At 46.4% G+C, this 20617-nt stretch overlaps 1 protein-coding gene and 1 long non-coding RNA gene across 7 annotated transcripts in view; one reads left to right on the plus strand and one right to left on the minus strand.

Annotated features, from left to right (window-relative positions):
- Positions 1–20617, plus strand: part of GRHL1 (grainyhead like transcription factor 1) — a 47170-nt gene that overhangs the window by 23255 nt on the left and 3298 nt on the right. For 5 of the 6 annotated variants that reach the window (XM_074341647.1, XM_074341644.1, XM_074341649.1 and 2 more), the window contains 6 exons: positions 6729–6887; positions 13280–13367; positions 14647–14786; positions 15851–15888; positions 17954–18045; positions 18382–18467. In XM_074341647.1, coding sequence (XP_074197748.1) covers positions 6729–6887; positions 13280–13367; positions 14647–14786; positions 15851–15888; positions 17954–18045; positions 18382–18467 — 603 coding nt within the window. The remainder of the gene's footprint in view (positions 1–6728; positions 6888–13279; positions 13368–14646; positions 14787–15850; positions 15889–17953; positions 18046–18381; positions 18468–20617) is intronic. The other variant, XM_074341643.1, reaches the window with a different exon arrangement.
- The window catches only part of LOC123619458 (uncharacterized), a 36391-nt gene continuing 24390 nt past the window's right edge, over positions 8617–20617 (minus strand). The window contains exon 3 of the long non-coding RNA XR_006728061.2: positions 8617–8739. This is a non-coding gene — a long non-coding RNA (uncharacterized LOC123619458). The remainder of the gene's footprint in view (positions 8740–20617) is intronic.

Genomic DNA, 20617 nt, shown 5'->3' on the forward strand with positions numbered 1-20617 from the left:
TGATTGCCTAATGTCAGGGAAGCAGTCTTTTTTCATTTTGTCACCTGAGTTGTAGCCATTTTATTGTTTAGCGGGCCCTCTCCTAGAAGTTGGAAGAAAGAAAGTTTGTGTATATTTATATTAGTTATTTTTTTTTATCAAGTGTTGTTATTTGTTGGTGGCACTGCATTGTGTATTTAAACTTTTGTGAGGACTTGAAACTTGTTAAATTAAGATTTGCAGATAATAGCTTTATATCCCTGTGGCTTTTCTCTCTCATTAATTCATGTCTCTCAAGTACCATGTATTGAGAGAAATACAAAAAACCTACTGAACACTGGAAGAATTTCAAAAATAGATAACACATAATAATCCCTGCCACCGAGGGACTCAGGACTTACAGTCCCAGTGCGACAGCAGACAAAGTGCCTGCAGAGGTGGCATCTCTTCCTTTCCCGCCCTCGGTGACCAGGCCCTGGAGACAAGGCTCTTGATCTGACAGAGAAGCAGAGCTGGGGGGAGCTGCTTCCCACAACTTGAGAAATGGGGCTGTAACTGTTCTTGGGTGGTTAGGGCACGCTTCTCAGAGAAGTTCTGTCAGTTGTTACTAGGTCTTTATCCGTAAGAGAGACATCAGTAGAGGATGGAATAAAGGCTGTTTTAAAATTTAAAATGATAAATATCCTCCATTGTAAAAGTCCCTGTAAAGGTGGTGCGCGTCTGGAACGGGGCTTTGGAGCTGGAATCTGGAGGGCCTCCAGAGCTTGGGTCAGACTCTGGAGAGCCACTGCTGGTTGTTCATGATTTTTCTGACCTCCTTCGTCCCTGTCACTGCGGTGAGGTCATGCTGCTGGGCTCCTGTGACCTCTCACTTACTCTCATGAGCACTACGCTTTGCCACTCTGTTCTAGTGCAAAAATCAGAGCTCTGACAAAGAAGGCTTTATCCAGACTGTCACAGGACTGATTCGTCATGTTCTTAGTGAATCGAAAGGTTCACATTTTGAAACTTTTTATTCCATTCATTGAGAAAACCATATTATGAAATCTAAATGATTTTCACCATTGTAGCAGCAATGTTACAATAATATTATAACATGTAGAATTCCACCTAAACCTGTCAGTGGGGAAAATATTAAGATTACATTACTTGGATGTCAGGTTCTTTTCTTGTACATGAATAATAATATAGAATAAGTGTTACTATTGTAGAATTTTGAAAAGGAACAGCCGTTTTGTTCATGAAAAATACCCCAGAATAGTGTACGTAAGTTTGTCATTTTCATCACTTAGCTTCTGACTCAACTGCTTATAATCTTTGTAACTTCTGCCTGATGAATTCCAAGTGCTTTGTTAACTCTTTCTGTGAACTAGGTGGGTGAACAGTATTTCTATCATTTCTCCCCGTTAGTGGAATTCACTTGTTAAAACTCACATACCTGACTTTAGAGCCAGTGAGTGTTGCTGGAAGTGCACCTTGGTTTGTGGTATTGATGTTAAAGCCCCAAAAGAGAAGGTGAATTGGATGTTTATTAAGTTTGCTCTCAGTTGCTTTTTACTCTGCCAGCTGGGAAGTGAACTGCTGACGGCGACCTGTGTTTTGGGTTTACTGGTTCCTTACTTTTTCCCTCTTTTTACTCTTTGAGGAGGAACAGTGGACCCAGCAGCTGTGCGAACAGTACTGTGCGGCTGCCCCAGTGCTTCCTAGGAAAATCATCATAAATTAGTTCAGGATTTGATTTCTCGTTGGTTCTGTGCTTGTATGCATTTGCAATAAGAAAAGCTATACAAGTTAATCCTTTGATAATGTAAATCTTAATTTTGTTGTTTTCTTCTCGTTTTCAAACTGAGGTTTGAAAACAGAATTAAATCAGATTCTGAGTGCCTGAATTCTCAGCCAAGGATGAGGAACTGTTTCAGAAAAACAGGCTGGGCATTTAAAGAGGAATCCTGCCAAGCATCTTCCGCCTGCTTAGCAGTTTATTCTTGTGCTTAGTTTTTTTCTCTCTAGTGATTTTGGGTGGGAGCATTAGTTGCTCATCTTTTGAGATTTATGTTCCAGTTATTTGAATAAAATCAGACTCTTCCTCCAAATCAGTGGCAAGGAAGGATGAAAACAGTGAAAAGCTCATTGTTTGAGTTCATTGTAGAGAAGGAAGGTGGTGTATCATTCAGCCTTCTCTCTGACTCCAGAAGGAACAGTTTTTAAGTGTGTGTATTCTATAGAGGAGGAGTTGGATGTGTAATAATCCATCTTTCTTTTTACCTCTTTCCTACCCTCTGTGGGCGATATTGGAGTTTTTCTGTAATCCCATTAAAGAAATACACAGTGAGAATGGTATGAACATCTGTTTTATCCAGATGTGGATGAGTGACTTGGCCTGTAGAAGCCATTCCAAGGGTTAACTCTGGGAGGAACAGAACACACTCATTATGTTGCTACCCCAGGACCCAAGGCGGAGCACTTAGCCTAGTCTCCTCCGTGAGCGTGGGATGCACCAATGAAGAGTGTGGTTCTATTAGTGAATGATGCATCAGTGAGACATCCGCACGGGGCATCTTCTCAGGAGATCACGTATGTGGGAAGTGGAAATAGTGAATTACAAAGGGGGCAGCAGTGCTTCCTCACTATTGACCACATTGCACAGCAACCTAGAAAACGGTGTAGGTCGCAGGTCAGCAAACTGCAGCTCTCAGGCCCCCGCCAGCCAGGTGCCTGCGGATGTAAATAAAGTTTTAAGGTTTTTTCAAGATACCACCCTACCCATCCATTCCTGTATAGTCTGTGTCTGCTTTTGCACTGTTCCTGCAGAGTGGGGTAGTCTAGTCACATGTGGCCCACAAAGGCTAAAACACTATCAGGCCCTTTTGCAGAAAAAGTTAGCCCCCTCCTGGTTTAGAGAAGTACATGAAAGCTATTTTATGTGTCTACATTGTACTTCCTCTTGGTCATATTTATTCACTATTCCCTCTGCATTTTCCTTCTTTTGTTAAAAACTTGCATGTTGAGCGCATGCTGGGTACCAGGCCCCAGGAACAGAGAGGGCTGGTTGTCTCAGTCTTCTGTGGGGTGACACCACTAGTCAGCCTTACACCCTCACCCGAACACAAGTCAGCCCCCATGAAAATCAAACATCACATGAAGAGTAACTGTAAGAAGTAACGTTTGATAGGTTTTTATAGGTTTTTTCTGGGCACTGTCTTTTGAACTAGGAGTTCTTGAGGATTTACACGACCTTGCTGAACAGGAGGGTTGAGTAGATGCTTCGATCCTTACCTTTCCATAGATTAAGTGAATATTCTCCTTATTTGGTAGGGCTGTACCTCTATAAAAATGTTTCTAATTAAAAAAACCTGATGGGACACACATAAATACATGTAAGCGTATCTGAGCTCTTTAAAGAAAGGAAACCATATATTGGGACTTGTAATAATCTCAGAGTTTTGGAGCCAAAGGAGACCTTTTGTGGATCAAAAGGGTAGAAGTGTAACCACTTGACAGCAGTGGCTTTTATCCTGACTGAGCTCAGAATGACCTGGGAGGACCTAAAACAGCCCTGGTGTCTGAAACCCACCCCAGGCCAATGGGAGCAGAAACTAGGTGTGGCCTCGCTGTCCCTGGGAAGGGCTGCCGTCGCCGGGGGTTCCTGCTGGGTCAGGGGTGTGAAGCACTCGAGTTCCCAGGCAGTGCTGATGCTCTGGTCACACTTTGAGAACCACCACTTCATAAGATTCTTGATTTTATACAAGTATGAAGTTGGTGTGGTTACTTTACGTGGCAGCCTAAGGTGATACTCTGAAAAGAATACGCTTTGTAAAAAGTTGGTTACCCAGAATTATTGTCACAAGTCAATACAGAGTAGAGATGAAGGATTCATCATCTTTCAGTGTAAGTATAATCATAGGACCCTGCAGTTAGGAGTCGCCTAAAAGACCTTGCATTTGACAGATGGGACCCTTGCCCACTGTCACAGCACTAATTCGTGGTGAAGCGGGGACCAAAACTTAGATGTTTTGGTTTTCAGACCAAAGCCTTTCCTGCTGACCACGTTACCTCTTGCTGGAACATACGTAAGGCATCATGCCTCCTTGCAAGCCTCTGGTTTACGCTTAAACGCGGCGTGCGTGTCCCCCTCAGTGCCAGCTTGTCCTCATGACCGTCCTGCTGGTTCTTGTGCCGCCCCCGTTTCCTCTTGCAGGTCTTCAGCCCCTGTCCTTGTGCCTCACGTCCTGGACTAGATGTGGCACATCTTGATCACTGTTTATTGGTATATTTGCATGTATATCTAGACAAGGTGGCCTTTTTTAATGCTGAGTTAGGAATGCTGTAAACTTTCTTTGATTCATTTAGAAAACTGCCAAATTTGGAAAGAGCAGATATAAAAAACAGAAGAAGAATGTGTATAGGAAAGCAATGGCAAGTAATCTGGAGTCACATTGAGGGTCATGTCTCTCTGATGGCTCCGTGTTTACGCTGATTTTGGGATTTGGCTCCTGCTTCTTTCTGCTTTGAATAGAAACTTGACACTGGGAGGCAAGGGGAGGTCAGGTTTTAGGCTGGATTACCTTGAAATCCTCTTTTAAAGGGAATATCACTTTGGGTCAGAGACTTACAGGAATTGTTGAGGGTAAAGTGTAGCTTTCCCAGGCGGCTGTTTTTGAGTTGGGAGTTGAGCCATGTGGCCTAGGATGATAGAGAAAAGTTTAGATTTTCCATTTAGTTGTAAAATTAAAAATGCGGGGCTTTGATTACTTTATTGCTTGGGTGTTTGCTTGGGTCTTTCTGTCTGTCTTTCCCTCTGTTTTTCTGCTGCCTTTACTTGTCTTTTATTCATGTATTGTGTAGACTACCTCCTTAACTTGGATTTATGGATTGTATGTGAAATGTTTCTTAAAAATATGTAGGAAAAGATATAAAGTCAAAGCATTAAGTTTCTGTAATAGATTTGAGATTCATACATGTCAATTTTGGGCTACATACCTAGATTTAGGTGTTTAAAAAATTAAAGCAATTTGCTTATTTACTGAAATTGAGTTAAATGGAAAGAAAAATCATAGGCAAGATAAGGCAATCCTAGATCAGGAACTGTGCTGAGTGTTAAGAAAGTTGCCAAGGAGAGAAGATGGACACAGCGTACTGAGTATTTACAGTCCAGTCAGACATAAAACGCTCATGTGGAAATGGCAGACCACTCCCGGCAGGGAAGAAGAGCCAGGCGAGTAGTCTAGGATAGAAAGGCGGTTTGGGGGAGAGAGGTGGCAGGGTGTAAAGGGGAAATTTCTGGATAAGAGTCCTAGCTCTTTGCTTTCTACCTTGTGGACAGTTTAAAAAATCTCTCCAGGCCTCACCTGTAAACAAAGGCTAACACTCCACATTGTGGTGACTTTGAAATGAGGCTGTGTGTATACAGCAGGAGCCCAGAGTGGGTCCCGAGACACAGGCTCACTGCCAGTGGCTCCCTGTCTCATTGTGGGTGAGTGAGGCACCCAGTGGAGCGGCGCCCTGAGTTGGACCTTCAGGTTTAGAGCAGAAAGGAGCTGGGAGGCGACCGGACTGGGGAGGAGGGGGAACAGGAGGGAAGAGGGGGAGGGATGAGGACACAGCGATGAGGCAGGGACGGTGTCCCAGGGACAGTGAGCGGACCAGTGAGGGGACTGGGTGAGACGACTTGTGAATCTGTTTATTTGGACAAGTTCTCAGTCTTTTCAGGATGTTTTTGGTCTCTTCCTACTTATAAACAGTGCCTAGACTAGAGCAGGGGTAAAAACCCTGGCTCAGCCTTCTGCATACTTTACCCTCAACAATTCCTGTAAGTCTCTGACCCAAAGTGATATTCCCTTTAAAAGAGGATTTCAAGGTAATCCAGCTTCTTTGTCCTGGTGGCTGTAGTTTTTCCTCCTTCCCCTCTCTTCCCACCCCCTTCTCACTTATCTCACCTTCTTACAGGGTCTGCTCCCTCTCTAGGTCTTGCTTCAGCCAGTGGCACCCCACACGACTGTGGTAGATCTGTTCTTGGTTGTTAGGGCTATAGGGCTGTCCACTCACAGACTGGAAGGAGTCTTGGAGCAAGTTCTGGAACAAGGGTCTTGGGTCTTTGAAATGTGTTCTGTTTTAAAGACTGTAATTCCAGTAACACCCACTATGTGGTGCTCATGCATCAGAAATAGATTCTAAGACTAAATGCATTGAAGCTCAAAACCTGTGTGACGGTATGTGGAGAGGTTAAAATTCAGAATCACAGATATAACGGGGAAGTGGGGCATGTTCATTTTCTGTGCAAGATCCACCTGGATCTAAGTAACAGCCTTCATACCACTTTAGTAACAGGGCTCCCTGGTTTCATAAAGTCCAGAATATTAGACATAGGTACCCTGGGTTACCCGGGAGGCGGTAACTGCAGGCAGGGTTCCAGAGTTTATCGTAAGCTGTAAAACAGCTGCAGAGAGAACCCGTGCCACTTGGAACATTTAAAAATGACATGGAGAAATCCACCAGCCTCATCCCCTGTGTGGTGCTGAGTCAGTCTGCTGGGAGGGAGCACTGACAGGGCTCAAAGCTGCTGTCTGTTTTTCTTGCCATTCCTGTAACCAAAAGTAGCTTTAAAATAGACTCTTTATCACCTCTTTAAAAAAATTTTCTTTCAAACAAGAAGCCAGGCCCCGGTGGGAACGCGTACAGTGGTCTCAGGACGCGAGCAGGCTCGTGAGCTGCGCGAAAGTCACTGTCGGCGCCTCTCCTTCCCTTTGCAGGTCTTCATCTCTGTCAACTGCTTGAGCACGGATTTCTCATCCCAGAAGGGCGTGAAGGGCTTGCCTCTGAACATCCAGATTGACACCTATAGTTACAACAACCGTAGCAACAAGCCTGTGCATCGGGCGTACTGCCAGATCAAAGTCTTCTGTGACAAGGTAAGGCTTTCAGCTGGGCAGGGACACTTAGAATAAAGTATGTGGGGTGCACTCTTCCTCACAAGAAAAGACCAGCAGTTCATGTGAGCCACACACAGTCACACTGTAAAGGGGAGAAAAATCATCTTTGGAGTCAAGAAACACTAGAAGGGCAACGAGCACATTTTGGTGGCGTGTCTGATGGGGAGGCCTCTGGGACAGGTGCCAGCTGTGCCCAGTCCTTGGCGGCCCCTCTGCCTGGGGACCTGCGGGCAGTGGCTGGCTCTCCTTGAGCTCTGGTTCTGAGGACTCTTGGTGGACGAATTGTCACCAGCCCACCTGCATCCAGCCCTTTGGCAGGTTGTCGCCAGCTCACTGAGGCAGAAGATGTGGTTCAGATTCTTCTGGACAGCAGCAGGCAGGCAGGAAGAGGCCGTGGGCCCAAGTGATCTCAGTGTCATTTCCTCTCTCTAGTGCAACTCCTTTTTTCCTGGAGAAAAGATGGTCAGTTTTGCCAGGAGCAGAGCCAGGAGCTCAGCTGCATTAACTCCAGAGAGAAGCTAGTAGGGCCCCTGTGTCTTGGGGGTTGGAGACAGGGGTGTCCCAAGAACGGGGCAGAGTCGTCTGTTGAACTCAGAGTGAAGAAGACTTTGACTTTTCCCACTCAGAAATGTTGGACGGTATGTTTTTGCTAGTCTCCTCTTTTCACCCTGTTAAGACGTCTCTGTTACAAAGATTTTGAGAAGGTACTAGGACACTGGGAAGACAGTTGCCATCCGAGGCCCGGTGTCCACCTTGTGCTCTGGGTACCCGGAGCACAGCATCTGGCCCCAGCGGATGAGCCTGACACGTTCCAGGTGCACAGGGCTCCCTCGGACGCCCAGGTTCATGACATTTATTGAGTACCTGTCATGTGCCTGATACTGTACTAGATGGTATTAGTTTTCTATTGTTACTGTTAATAAATTACCACAGGCTTAGTGGCTCAAAACAACACCCATCTGTACCTGACGGTTCCATAGGTCAGAGTCTGGCACGAGTGTTACTGGGCTGAAATCACGGTGTTGAAAGGCTGATTCCTTCCTGGAGTCTCTGAGGGAGAACGCATTTCCTTGCTTTCTGCCTTCTCAAGGCTGCCCGCATTCCTTGGTGCGTGGCCCCTTCTGTGTTCAAAGCCAGGGGTCTAACAGCACGTCATTCACCCTGCTTCCATCACCACACCTCGTCCCCTGGGTCTTCTGCTCTGATGGACTGTTGTGATTCTGTGGGCTCACGCACATGACCCAGGGTACTCTCCGTGTCTTAAAGTCAGCTGAGGAGCAGCCTCCTTCTCCTTTGCTGTGTACGCGGACATAGTCACAGGTTCTGGGGATCAGGTGTGGACATTGGGGGCGGGTGTTAGTCTGCCCACCACAGGGCTTGCACGTACGCTGCATGTTACAAATGACAGGTCACATCTAGTATAGAGCAGGGATTTCTGACCCTAAATCAAATTTCTTTCCTTCATACCACATTCTTCTTTTTAGCTAAAAGAAAACCTAAAGAAAAACATTAGGAATGTCCATGTTCTTTTTCTAAAAATCTAGGCAGGACATCGGTTCAATTAAAAAAAAATTTCGTATCTACTATTTCTAAAGAAATTCCATGTCTGTTTAATAACTTTCCTTGACTTTAGAATTCACAAGTAAGTTCTTTTTTTGAAGGTGTTTGTCCTTTACGAGACTTGGCTAGCCTCACGTCGTGTCCTCAGGGCTGCCTGTGGCCTGCATCTGGGTCAGGGCCTGTCCTCGGGGCTCAGGTCTCTTAGAGCAGTGTCCCCCAACTGTCTCTGGCGAGACCGTATCTTTTATTTCAACATGAACTACTTCTGCATCTGTAAAGTACAAGAAAAATTCAAATGAATTGCAAGAAAAGTAAAATGAAACATAAAGTCATGCAAACTAAAGGCTCCAATTTTTTATTATTTGATTCAACAGACATTCTAATTGCTTTCCAAATGCTTACTCAGTTTCTACGTGGCGTTACTCGGGCTGTACTGTCTGTGGACTGATGCTGGCCCACAGCTCACATTCTGACTTCTACTGTGTGAGAGGATGTCAGCACCAGTTAGCATGAGCTCAGGTTTCCACATCAGATGGTAAAGACCAGGAGGAGGAACAGCACTGATTTGTGCTCTTAAACAAATTTTGTTTTAATATCAAGACTTTTCGAGGGAGGCTCCTGTATTGGTAGCTCATTTAGAAAATGGAAAAGAGGAAAGGCTTCATGAATGGTCCAAAGTTATTTTATTACTTGGTAGACGTACAAAGCTTAGAAACCAGTTCTCTCTGTTGTGTGAGTGCGTGCCGATGCACTCTGTGAATCAGAAGGCCTTTTCTTCAAGTTGCAAACTTGTGGTTTGGGACAGCACGTGGTTTCGTCTTCTGGAGTTGCTCCTTGCATGCTCATCTGTACATTTAGATCACATGTGATGGGAACATATCATCCAAGGTCTTGGAGAGCATGTCAAATATGAGGCCAGAGTCCATCACTGTGTTTTTATTACCGGGCTGTGAGCTCTGTTGGTGGTAAAAGGAAATCACACAAAACCAGGCGTCCGCATGTAGAAGGGCTCTGTGTGGCCTGTCACCAGGAGCCCAGTCACCTCGGCCTTCATGGGGCTGGCTTTCTCTGTAAGGCCCCTGAAAAATATTCCCTACCTGCTTCCCCTTTGCTGGAGTAGAGGTCTACACGGAGAGGAAATCGTTGGTCTCCTCTCCCGCTTGCAGCCCTCGTGTGTGTAGGAGTGGTGGTGAGTGTCCTGTAATAGCGAGGTACCTAAGGGACACAGCAGGTGAAACTAGACACTGTGTTTATCCCCAGTTTTTAATCTCAGCTATTATGGGTAATATAAAATCCTGCGTGAGAAGACAATGTGTATGTGCTGTGTGTAATTAATTTTCAAAGTCCTTGAACCTTTCAAACCCATGAAACCCGCTGTGACCCCACCCCTTCTCCTGAATCTGTGCCTCTAGTTTTAACCTTGTGGTTGATTGTCCTGGGTCTGTCCTGTGCTGCCTCTTCTCTTGGGACTCTCCACCTGCCTCCTCGAGTCCCTCTTTTCTCAGCTTTGACTCACCTGCTACTTGGTGCCTGTCCGTTCATTTCCCTTTGCTGGCTCTTACAGCTCTCGTGTGTTACGAACCTACACGTCCACATTTGTAGTACAGATTGTACATTTGTAGTAAGAAACTAGAAATAAGACATCTTTTGATGTCCTTCAGAGGTATTTACGTTGTTTTTCTCTTCTAAGAAGAACGTTTCATCAGCACTCTATTACGAATTGCTTAACTAGTTCGATAAATGGAATTTGCTCTTATTTCAGAAGTAGCAGCAGTTCAACACTTTTTCAGAGAAAACAGGAACAGACGTTGGCGCTCTAACCAATGGAAATGTGGCCACTCCCCTTTCTGTGAGCTCGTATATACACCCCTGGTCCATCCTGACAGAGAAGAGTGTCGTTGGTGCTTACTTCCCACAGCTGGCCTTCTCCTTCATCAGAGTGACAGTCACTGTAGCTTTGACTGGGAGCAGACGGTCCAGATTAACTCTGTCCTGCGTCTTGGTGGGATTGCCCCGGATCAGTCTCCTTAGTTGTCGACAGAGAGAAAGAAAGAGTCAAAACAGCTTGACAGGTTCTGCATGATGTCATGGGATTTTCTCTAACATTCCTGCAGTGTGTGTACCTATTGCTGCCGAAGTCTTTCAGCTCTTGTTTGTCTGAACCTTTATTTCACTTTCAACTTTGAAAGCTCTCTTTGCTAGCTGTAAAATTCTAGTTGACTCTTTTTCCTAACAGTGTTTAAAGATACAGCTCTTCCCTCTTCACGCTCCTGTTGTTTCTGATGAGAAATCGCTCATCGTTATCATTGTTCTTCTGTGTTTAACACGTCTTTTTTTTTTTCCTATGACTTTTTAAGATTGTCTCTTTTTACTGGTTTTGAGTCCTTGATGTGTGTCTCTCGGCTTCTTAGAGCTCATTGAGCCTCTGGAATCTGTGGGTTTACAGTTTTCATCACGTGTGAAACCTTCCAGCTGTTATTTCTTCACCTGTGTTTGCAACTTCCTCCTTTGAGATCGCCCGTCACACGTGGTCTGGCTGCTTAAAGGTGTCCCACGGCTCACCGATGCTCTTTTTATTTTTTTGGACAGCCTTTTCTCTCTGTGTTTCATTTTGGATAGTTCCGATTTTATGCCCTGAAGTTCCCCTCATCTTTCCTTTTGCCTTGTCTACACGGTGTAATCCTTTCCCCTGTATTTTTCATCCCAGACGTAGTTTTCATCTCTAGAATATCCATTCGAATCTGTTTCATAACTTTCAAGCTTCTTCCTACCACGTTCAGTTTTTTCCACTGGCTTTGACCATACGAACTGCAGCCTCAGCGGCCGTGTTAACTAAGTAACTTCCCTGTTGGTTCTGGGTTGTCTCGGTGGCTTGATCATCCTCTGCACTCGTGCTCTCCTGCCTCCCTGGCTGCCTGCAGCCTCACTGGATGCCAGACGTCCTGAGTTTTACCTTGTTGGGTGCTGGGTGCTTTTGTAATCCTGTGACTCTTCTTGAGCTTTGTCCTGAGATCTAGCGATGTTCCTTGGAAACAGTTTGACCCTTTCGGGTCTCGCATTTGCAGTTTGAGTGGTGGGTCTGGACCAGTTCTCAGAGTCAGGCCTGTTATTGTCCACTCCTGAGGTGAGGTGTTCCTGACTCTGCCGCCACGGCCCTGTGGATTGGGTGTGTTTTCAGTCTGATTGCTGGGCACAGGCACCGTTTTGGGCCCTGCGTGAGTGTTGGGCCCTGCTCTCTCGTCTTTTCAGATAGTTTTTATTCCCCGACCGTGGGTGGCTTCCTCACCCCGTGCTCTCTCTGCTGAGTCCTCGGGGGCCCTCTGAAGACCTCTGGGTTCTTTCTCCTGTAACTTTCCGCTTTGTCACTTTGGCTCGCCACCTTGATGTCTGTGGGCTTCACCTCTGCCTCCCCAGTCTGGGGAACCTGGCCCAACAAGCCCGCCGGACACCCCTCCCTAGGCCGCAGCCTGGAAGCCCCGGGAGGGCGGGCCGCCCCTGGAGGGCTCGCCGCGTGCTTCCTGCTTCTCAAGAATTGCTGTTCTTCACTGCCTCGTGGTTGGAGCCTTAAAAATCCCTTGTCATGCATTTTGTTGTTTCCTTTTTCAGTCGTTTCTGTGTGGAGGGTGGCTCTGGTCTGCGTTATTTCATCTTAGCGTTCTTTGTAGGTAGAGCTCACAAGTCAGGAGGGGAATGTCCTATTTTGTACAACAACCTTTTAGGGGGCATGCTCTATCATCTCAGTGAAGTTACTCTTAGCCTGCTGGAAGGGACTGAGAGAAACCAGCCCCGACAGTCAGGGCTAGCAGACTGGTGATACTTGCCTCTTCTCTGTCCGGGAGGTAATGTCAGGGTTACATAGCAGTGTTCATAAGCAGGTTGCATGTTTACTGATACGTTAGCAGATGAAAACCTTCTGAAAGAGGCAGAAGGTGGTTTTGTATTCCATATTTTAAAATGTGATTTTATTGTATAATAGTGTTAAAGTGAGTGGAATGATTTTTATTGCCTCTCTCTGCTAACAGAAAATTTATTTACAGAAAAATAAGCCAGCAGTTCATACTTACCTGGTTGACTTTGTAAAGAAATCTGTGCCATCCAGAAATAAATGTCAGTAGGTCAAGCAAAATGACTAATGAGTAGTTTTGTTTTTATTGCACTTACTTGCTTAGCTTTAGGTCGTGTTTGTTACTCATGTGCTCGTGGGTTCAGTTGTGTGGCATGGCCATTCTTTGTGTGGTTGGTGTGCACTGTGTGTATATGTGCTCTCTGTAGGCCTGGGAGTACACGGTTTTTTTTTAGTGACTGCAGATTTCTAGTTAAATGTTTGCTTTTGCGAGTCGTAGTTGGTCAAATCTGTCACTTAGTTGATGCCAAGTCCTTGGACAGAAGCACAGCTTTCAGTGACCACTTTGCCTCTACAGGGAAGTGCAGTCAGAGTCGGATCAACTTGTATTTGCTCCTTGGTTTTCTTGTTACTAGGCAACGAGAGAAGTAGCTTGTGTCTTTGAAGCCGGTGTGTGGTACATTAGCAGATTTTCTTGGCCTTCCATTTAATTTGGCCACATCCATTGTTGAGGGAAATTTTGCTCTATTTGTTTTTTAAACAAATGGTTTCCTGGAATTTCATATAGTTAAAAATAGCTTTAAGACTGGGCTTTTCTGAGGAAACTGCTATGATAAGCTCTGTGAATGTAATAAGCAACACGGTTCATCTCCAAGGAAGAGATACTTTCCCCCCACTGGCCAGGAGGAGAGTTAGGTATTCTCGAGGGGATCAGATAAACAGAGTCATGTCTTCTCTTGACTTACAGGGAGCTGAACGGAAAATCAGGGATGAAGAGCGAAAACAAAGCAAAAGAAAAGGCAAGTGTCCTGACCCCAGCTCCCAGCTGAACGCCTGTAAGTAGAAGTGTTTCCACCGAGTGTTTTAGACCTTTTCCACCCAGAACAGTGACTGGGGTTTTCAAGCAGAGGATAGAGTAGTGGATATTTTTTTAACTACTGTGAAGCGGTGGCTTTGCTTCTTTATGAGGTACAAAAACAGATGAAGGGCTAAACTAAGTGCTTTTCTTAGGGAACTACTGGCAGGATTCCTGAATTTTCCCAGAGTTCAGACCATTTTGGCTCTTTGGCTCCATAGTTCAGGTTGCTGGGTCCAGTCCTGAAAGATTACACACATTCCACCCGAATAGCTGATGATGAAATTGGAACTTACCTAACATTTTAAGAACAATAATAACATCCTTTGGAATTCAGATTGTTTTAATTCCAAATGAGTGCGGTTTTCTTAGGTTGAGCGTTCTAACACTTGCAAACTCTATAGGCTTCTGTTTGGACATTTCACCAGGAAAGCTTTTTTCTTTTTTCTTTTTGTTTTCCTTTTTTATAATGTGACCCGTATTCATATGCACAAAATCCTGTAGCTCTCAACTAAAAGGAGAAAGAGCAGGCTGCTCTGTGCGGGTGCTGCCCTGTGCTGCAGGGCGTGGGCGGCCACGCCTGCTCTCTGAGCATCCGGGGACTTTGGCCTGAAGCACGTTAGTCTGGGCTCTCCCGCCAGCATCAAAGTGCATACTCGCGAAGTCACTTCAGGAAGCAGCTATAACTACCTCGGAGAGCTCATCACTGAGCACTTCAGGGCCAGACGGTGGGGGAGGATGGAGTCTATAATTTAATACCTAAAAACTAGACAATCATGCTGACTCTTACCCTCCCTGAGGTCTGGTTCTGAAGATGAAGGTGTGAGGTTAAAGTGCATATTCTGATGTCGAAGAGGACGTTGCTGTTGGAATAAATTATTTAATGAGGAGAGCTAAGGTGAAATTGCTCCCGAGTTACGTTTATACAGTCGTAAGTTTTAGTCTTTCAGACAAAACCTCAGCATGCTTCGCCTCTGTTCCAGATCTTCTGTATGTATGTGTCTGTGTGTGTTTAAAGATGCCTTTTTCTCTTCTGGTTTTGATAAGATTTGCAATTGATTTTTAGTGTAAATTCAAACAACCTGTTTCTTCACATAAGCTGTAATTTTTTTCTCAGTTCAGGCAGCATGACCTGTTTCTCATTCTGCTTCAATTTAAATTTCTTAAACAGTAAGGAAAATGCTCTGGCCTGCGTGAGTCTGTGTATATAAGCTGTTGACTGTAGTGTCCTGTTTTTGTTTTTGTTTTTGTTTTTTAAGTTTCTGATGTTAAAGTGCCACTGCTCCCCTCTCACAAACGAATGGATATCACAGTTTTCAAGCCCTTTCTTGATCTGGACACTCAGCCTGTCCTCTTCATCCCCGACGTGCACTTCGCCAACCTGCAGCGGGGCGCTCACGTAGGTAACCAGGATCCCAGGGTGGCTGCGAGAAAGTAAAACTCCACAAAGGGGAAGTCTTTGGCATTACTCATCGTAAACAAAAGCCAAAGCTTAGTGAGGCTGGCCCAGGGTTTGGGGTCCGCTCTCTGGAGTGCTCCATCTGGGTGACTCGATGTCCTTGCAGCAGGGTGTGTTTAACCCTGCTGCTTTGGAACCGCAGTGCCAGCCCCAGCAGCTAAATCCTGGGTGTGTTTATATATTTATATCTTAGCTCATTTAAAAGATTCTGGAATAGTAACATGGAGTTTGAGTCTGTGAGCTTGTGAATTTAACTTACATGGGCCTGGAGAGGAGGGAAGAGCCAGAGGGAAACCTGGGGTGGGGGCCTTAATGGCACAGAAAACATTCAAGGGCTTTATGGTTTCAGTTAGTGGATCATCACTGGCGCATGTCTGGCCGTGTCTTGGCAACTAATGTGAAATATAACAAATAGTCACGCTCCACTTGGAGCAGAAGCTCAGAGGTAGGGCCTCCGTGCTGAGTGCAAATAAAAACCCACAAGACATCTGCGAGTGCCTGACACAGCCTCCCACAGGCCGACGCGTTTTCAGAGCCCTTCGGGAAGGCCGCTGTTGCCGTGTTCAGTTCCTAGTGAGAAGCTTTGGGGTGAGCAGGGGCTGGCAGTCTGTGTTGTAAAGGGTTGAGTAATGAACATTTTAGGCTTTTGGGAGTCAGAGGGTTTCTGTTGTGACTGCTCACCTCTGCTGTTGTGGTGCCAAAACCACCGTAAACACTGTGCCATGAATGAGCGTGGCCTTGTTCTGGTGAACACTTTATTTACATAAACAGGCCTTGGGCCAGACTCGGCCCCTGGCTGTGGTTTGCCAACCCCTGAGTTAGAGGAGTTTAGGACGGCCCTAAGAGTCTGGTTATGGGGAAATCAGTCTAAAGGATTTTGTATGAGATGGGTCAAATTCAAAATTATTTTCATTTTAGAAACAATTCATTTAAGGTCTGCGATATTTAGCACATGCTTGAAAAGCGATCTATTTTTCTTTCTTTTTTTTTTTTTTTGGTCCTAGGTCCTTCCCATCACCTCAGAAGAATTGGAGGTTGAAGGGTAAGATTTGTGTTTTGTTTTGTTTTAATAAATTCTTTTCCTTTTGAAACAATATCAAACCTACAGAACAATTACAAGTACAATACAAAGAATTCATTTTTTCCTGAGCTGTTTGAGAGTAAGTCGCCAGCCCAGTGAGCCATCACTCCTAAGTACACTGGTGTGTATTTCGCCAAGCAAGGATTCCTCCTGCACAGCAGTCAAAGTCAGGATATTAACACCGAGAACTCAGTACCAACCAGTCCTCATACCCCGTCCAGGCTTTGCCAGTTGTTCCAATAATGTGGCAAAAAAGGATCCAGCTGAGACTCATACAGTGTATTTAGTTGTCCCATCTCCTTAATCTCCTTCAGTCTGGAACAGTCTCAGTCTCTCCTTGACTTTCCTGAGCTGCAAGCCAGCTGTTTTGTAGGACGCCCCTCTGTTTTCCCTTGGCTGGGTTAGATCATGCCTCTCTGCAGGAATGTCACAGACGAGGCCTTGCCCTGTGTGTCCTGCTGGGTGGGACACCTTCAGTGCACCCCTCCCCTCGGCTGACAGCGTTCCCTCCGATCGCTTGATTAAGGTGGTGTCTGCCAGGCTTCAGCACTGTGGAATATTCTTCCTCCTTTTGTAGTTAGTGTTTTGTGAGGAGGTGCTTTGTAGCTTTGTACATATCTCATTCCTTGTCAGGCTTTGAATTTCTTCATTGATATATTTATATCAGTATGGACTCATGGTTTCCTGTTTTATTCAGTAAGTTGTGACCTACATCATTTACTCTGCTCACATTGTCTCGGGGGCTGGTGGGATCCCTCAGGCTTGCTCCTGGGTCCCTTTGACGTGACCCTCCCACCCCCGCACTGCTCAAGCACTTCCTCACTTTCAGGCCTAGTGTGTTCCTGGCACTTGTGTTTTCTCCTCTCCAGCCCTAGAATCAGCCTCTTCTCCAGGAAACCCTGGTTCCTTGTGGTGGAGATTGGGCTGTAGAAACCCAGAGGAGGCCCCTGGGTGTGCTTGCTGCTGTTGAGGTGTTGCTGCTCCTCCTCGGCCTGCCTGCCCGCAGCGCCCTGCTCAGTGCTCTGCCGTGTTGAGGGTCCAGTCCCCTCTCTGGGCCATCCTAGCTCCCCACGCCCACCCACACTGGCCGCAGGCCTTCCCTCGAAGGCCGGTTCTCCAGCATAAATCCTGCAGGTGCTTTTGAGGCCTGTTACGTGCTGGAAGCTGAGACAGACTGAATATTTTAAGGCCCAATCCCTATTCCTAAAGTGGTGATTCTGCTTGAAAGCAAGCACTTACGTCATTTTCAGTTAGTTTTTCAGTTGCTTTACTGTGTTCTTTCTCACCTGCTCAGAACCGCACCCATAACTTGTGCCTTTGACAACCACTCTGATCTTTTCAGTCCTTTCTTCTATAAACATTTTCCCCTTTTTATGTCCACTGACACTGCTGTATTTTACCCTTTTGGAATTTTATGTTGTGATTGTCCCCAGAGTCCTCCAGCTGGTTCTTCTGCTTGTAGGTCCTGGAGTCCCCTCCGGTCTCTGCCAGCACTCTCGTCCCACAGAACTTTCAGATTCCCTGATACCTACAACATAAAATCTAAAATTCCATAGAGCTGTGTGACCAGGACTTTCCAGACTAGCTTTGTCTTCCTCTGGAACATTCTGTTACAGCCAGCCTGGCTTTGCATTTTCCCCTTCACACTTCCTCCCTTTTTTGACACGCCATCTCCTGTTACCACCTTCACTTGCATCTCAGATCTTTTCTCCTCCATAAATTTTTTCCTGAAAAGAAACTCCGTTCCTGAGAGGGCAGCTTAAGCCACATAAGAGCCGTGAGGGTCTCTGGCAGATGCCTGCCTATGGGCCCAGCTCGGTCATTCAATAGCCTGGGCCTGCTTCAGTCAGCATCTTTCCTCGGGCCTCTGATTTTCATCCACAAAATAAGAAAGCTGGGCCAAATAAAGAATAAAGATCATTTAAAATCTAAACTTTAGTGATATACCACTCCCCCACCAGCTCCTTTTGTTTCTGCAAGTGATTTAAGGTGAAGTCTCCAATTACATACTTTGGCTCCCCTGCAGGTCTAACTTGAAAAGGGGGCCATACGGATCGGAAGAAGATTTTGTGATTCCCCCTCCTGCTAAGCTGACTCGGGTAGAGGAACCAAAGAGAGGTGCGTTGGTTTACATTTCCTAGAGGGAGCTTTAAATTGGAAGTGAGTTCTGAGTCTGTCAAAAGCATCAGTTGCTCAAACAAATCTTGTCAATGTTGACTTCCTTGAGTGCTCTTCCATCAGATCAACTCCTGGCTTGAGCTTGGACTTACAGCCGAGCTAAAGGAAGCTGGAAGTTCTGTTCCTTAAGACGGGTTTCGTGTCGCTTCCTGTTTGCTGGCCTTGATGTGCTGTCTCTTTTTATTTTAACCAAAACCCACAATCTGTTTTCTTATTTTGTTCCTATCAATGAACTGCGTTTTTCTTCTTCCCTGCTTATTCTTGCCTGGGGACCAGTGCTGCTCTATGTGCGAAAGGAGGCAGAAGAAGTCTTTGATGCCCTGATGCTCAGGACTCCATCTTTGAAAGGCCTCATGGAAGCTGTAAGTAGTAGAAACTGTAATTCTCTTGAACACTTACATAGAATTATGTTGGAACAGTTTACCAGACCATCCAGATTCCTTTGTTGTACTGAAACCTTTCCTGAGTCCAGGCGCCTTGTCTGTGCCTGTGGCACGTGCCACGTTTTACCCCGCCTCCCATGGTGCTCAGTCGTCGCGGGGCTGCCCCCATCACACACCACTGTTGGTGGATGGCAGTCACTCAGCAATGTCTGGTCCACTGAACTGAGAATTTGTGATGACCTAGAGAATAGTTTAATTTTCATACACTTGGTTAAAGGGAGATTCCCACTTAAACTACTTAGAAACTAACAAAAATTATTTCAATCAAATAAAATCTTAAAAGCTTCATGCATAAAACAGTGGCTCTTTGGTCTGCCTTTGAAACTCCTGATCCTGGGGAATGACCGAACTTGTGTCAAGATCGCACCCAAAGCCTATTTGTGAACATTTAAAGGTGTGGCCAGAGATGACCCTAGGCCCCTCCTGCAGGATCTCAGCAAAGGCCCATAAGCAAAACACCCTGCCTGCCCTTTGGGACCTCAGGGAGACATGAGGAGGGTGCCATGCTGGTCCCCCATTTTGGCTTTGGCCCTGGGTGAAATTTACGGAATCAGCACCACATCTTGGTATTCACAGCCTTGGCCCCGTAAATCACAGGAACCTTTGAGCTCAGAGCGTGTGCATGAGTGGGCTGGAAATAGGCTTCTCCTGGCTCCCCCGACCACTGCAGTGTGTTGAATTCACTTAACAAATATCTGTTAGGGGCCTGCTTTGTGCCAGGCACCGTTCTGGGCACCAGAGTATAGGCATACGTGACGGTGCCAAATGGAGTTTAGGTTCTGGTTAGGAAGGCAGAGAGAATAAGATAAGCAGAGAGACTGCTGTGAAATTGGCCAGGTGCTGATAAATGCGATGACACAGTGGTGGGGGCGCTGTCGCGGGGTCTCCCCCGGGAGCTCCACATTCACAGCTCTCAGCGAGCCCCTTCCCCCGCACAACAGCCAGCACTGCCCTTAGCACTCTGCTCTCTGTCATTCTGCTTCCTGTGATTTCTTCTGGCTTCCTCTTCCTTACCTTGCCTCCTGGCAGCCCTTCCTCACTTCATAGGAATCAGGCAAACTCTCGATTATGGAGAACGAGGAGAGTGTTAAAAAGATTGAGACTCACTGTGCCAGATATAACTTGTCCACAGCTCATAAGGAATTCAGCTTACATCTCCCGGGGTGGGGACTTCATAAGTAAACAGAGAATTATTATCCTGTGGTACAGAAGAGAAGGGAACTTGTTTGTATGACTGGAGCTTGGATTTGGTTTGAAAAGTGTTATGTTTTTAGATTGAAAGCGATCTGCACGTTGGTCTTCCGAGGCCCCATTTCTCAGTGCAGCCCCCAGCTTTGCCCTCAGACTGAGGGCAGGCGGGTGGTAACCCCGGGGTGAGGGGGGTGGTCTGGACAACAGCTCAAGTACAGAGTTTGATCTCGGCTCAGTCAGCGGCTTGGCTCTGTGGTGATTCAGCCCCTCCCTTTAACGACGGCTGCCGCGCCCTGAAAGGAAAACCTCTGGAGCCTATCCCGCACTGGTTCCATCGCACTGTGTGGACCACCCACTGGTCACGACGGCGAGGAGGGGCCTGAGGCCGAGGCCGAGGGCCGCCCTCAGTGGCTGCAGCCACCCTAGCCGGCGCCCTGCTGCCCTCTGCAGAGGCTCGGGGCAGAGCAGTCCGGGGCACAGGCCTTGGCTGGGATCCGGGCCTTTGATGTTTCTTCTGGGCCCGTGCCGTGGGATAGTAACTTGTTTTTTTCCTTCTCGTAATTCTGTATCTGAAATTAACTCCTTTGTGCGGGACACGCCTTAATCCCACAGCAGTCCTGTGGTGTGTGAGGTGAGAGTCTCTGGTGAGAGGGGGCTGAGGGTTAGGAAGGTCACCTGCCAACTGAAGTGAGTCAGAGCAGATTCAGTTCAGGTGCGTCTGACTCCAGAGCAAGGCCTTCACCCAGTGACGGAAGTACCGTGGCTGGATCGATTCATGTCGTCGTTCGTTTGTCAGAACCCATGGAGTGTACAGCCCAGAGAGGGAGCCCGGCTGTGGACTGACTCCAGTTCGTGGCATTGCACAGCGTGTGCTCACC

This window comes from Camelus bactrianus, chromosome 15 (genome assembly GCF_048773025.1).
Source record: "Camelus bactrianus isolate YW-2024 breed Bactrian camel chromosome 15, ASM4877302v1, whole genome shotgun sequence".
Classification (NCBI taxonomy): Eukaryota; Metazoa; Chordata; class Mammalia; order Artiodactyla; family Camelidae; genus Camelus; species Camelus bactrianus.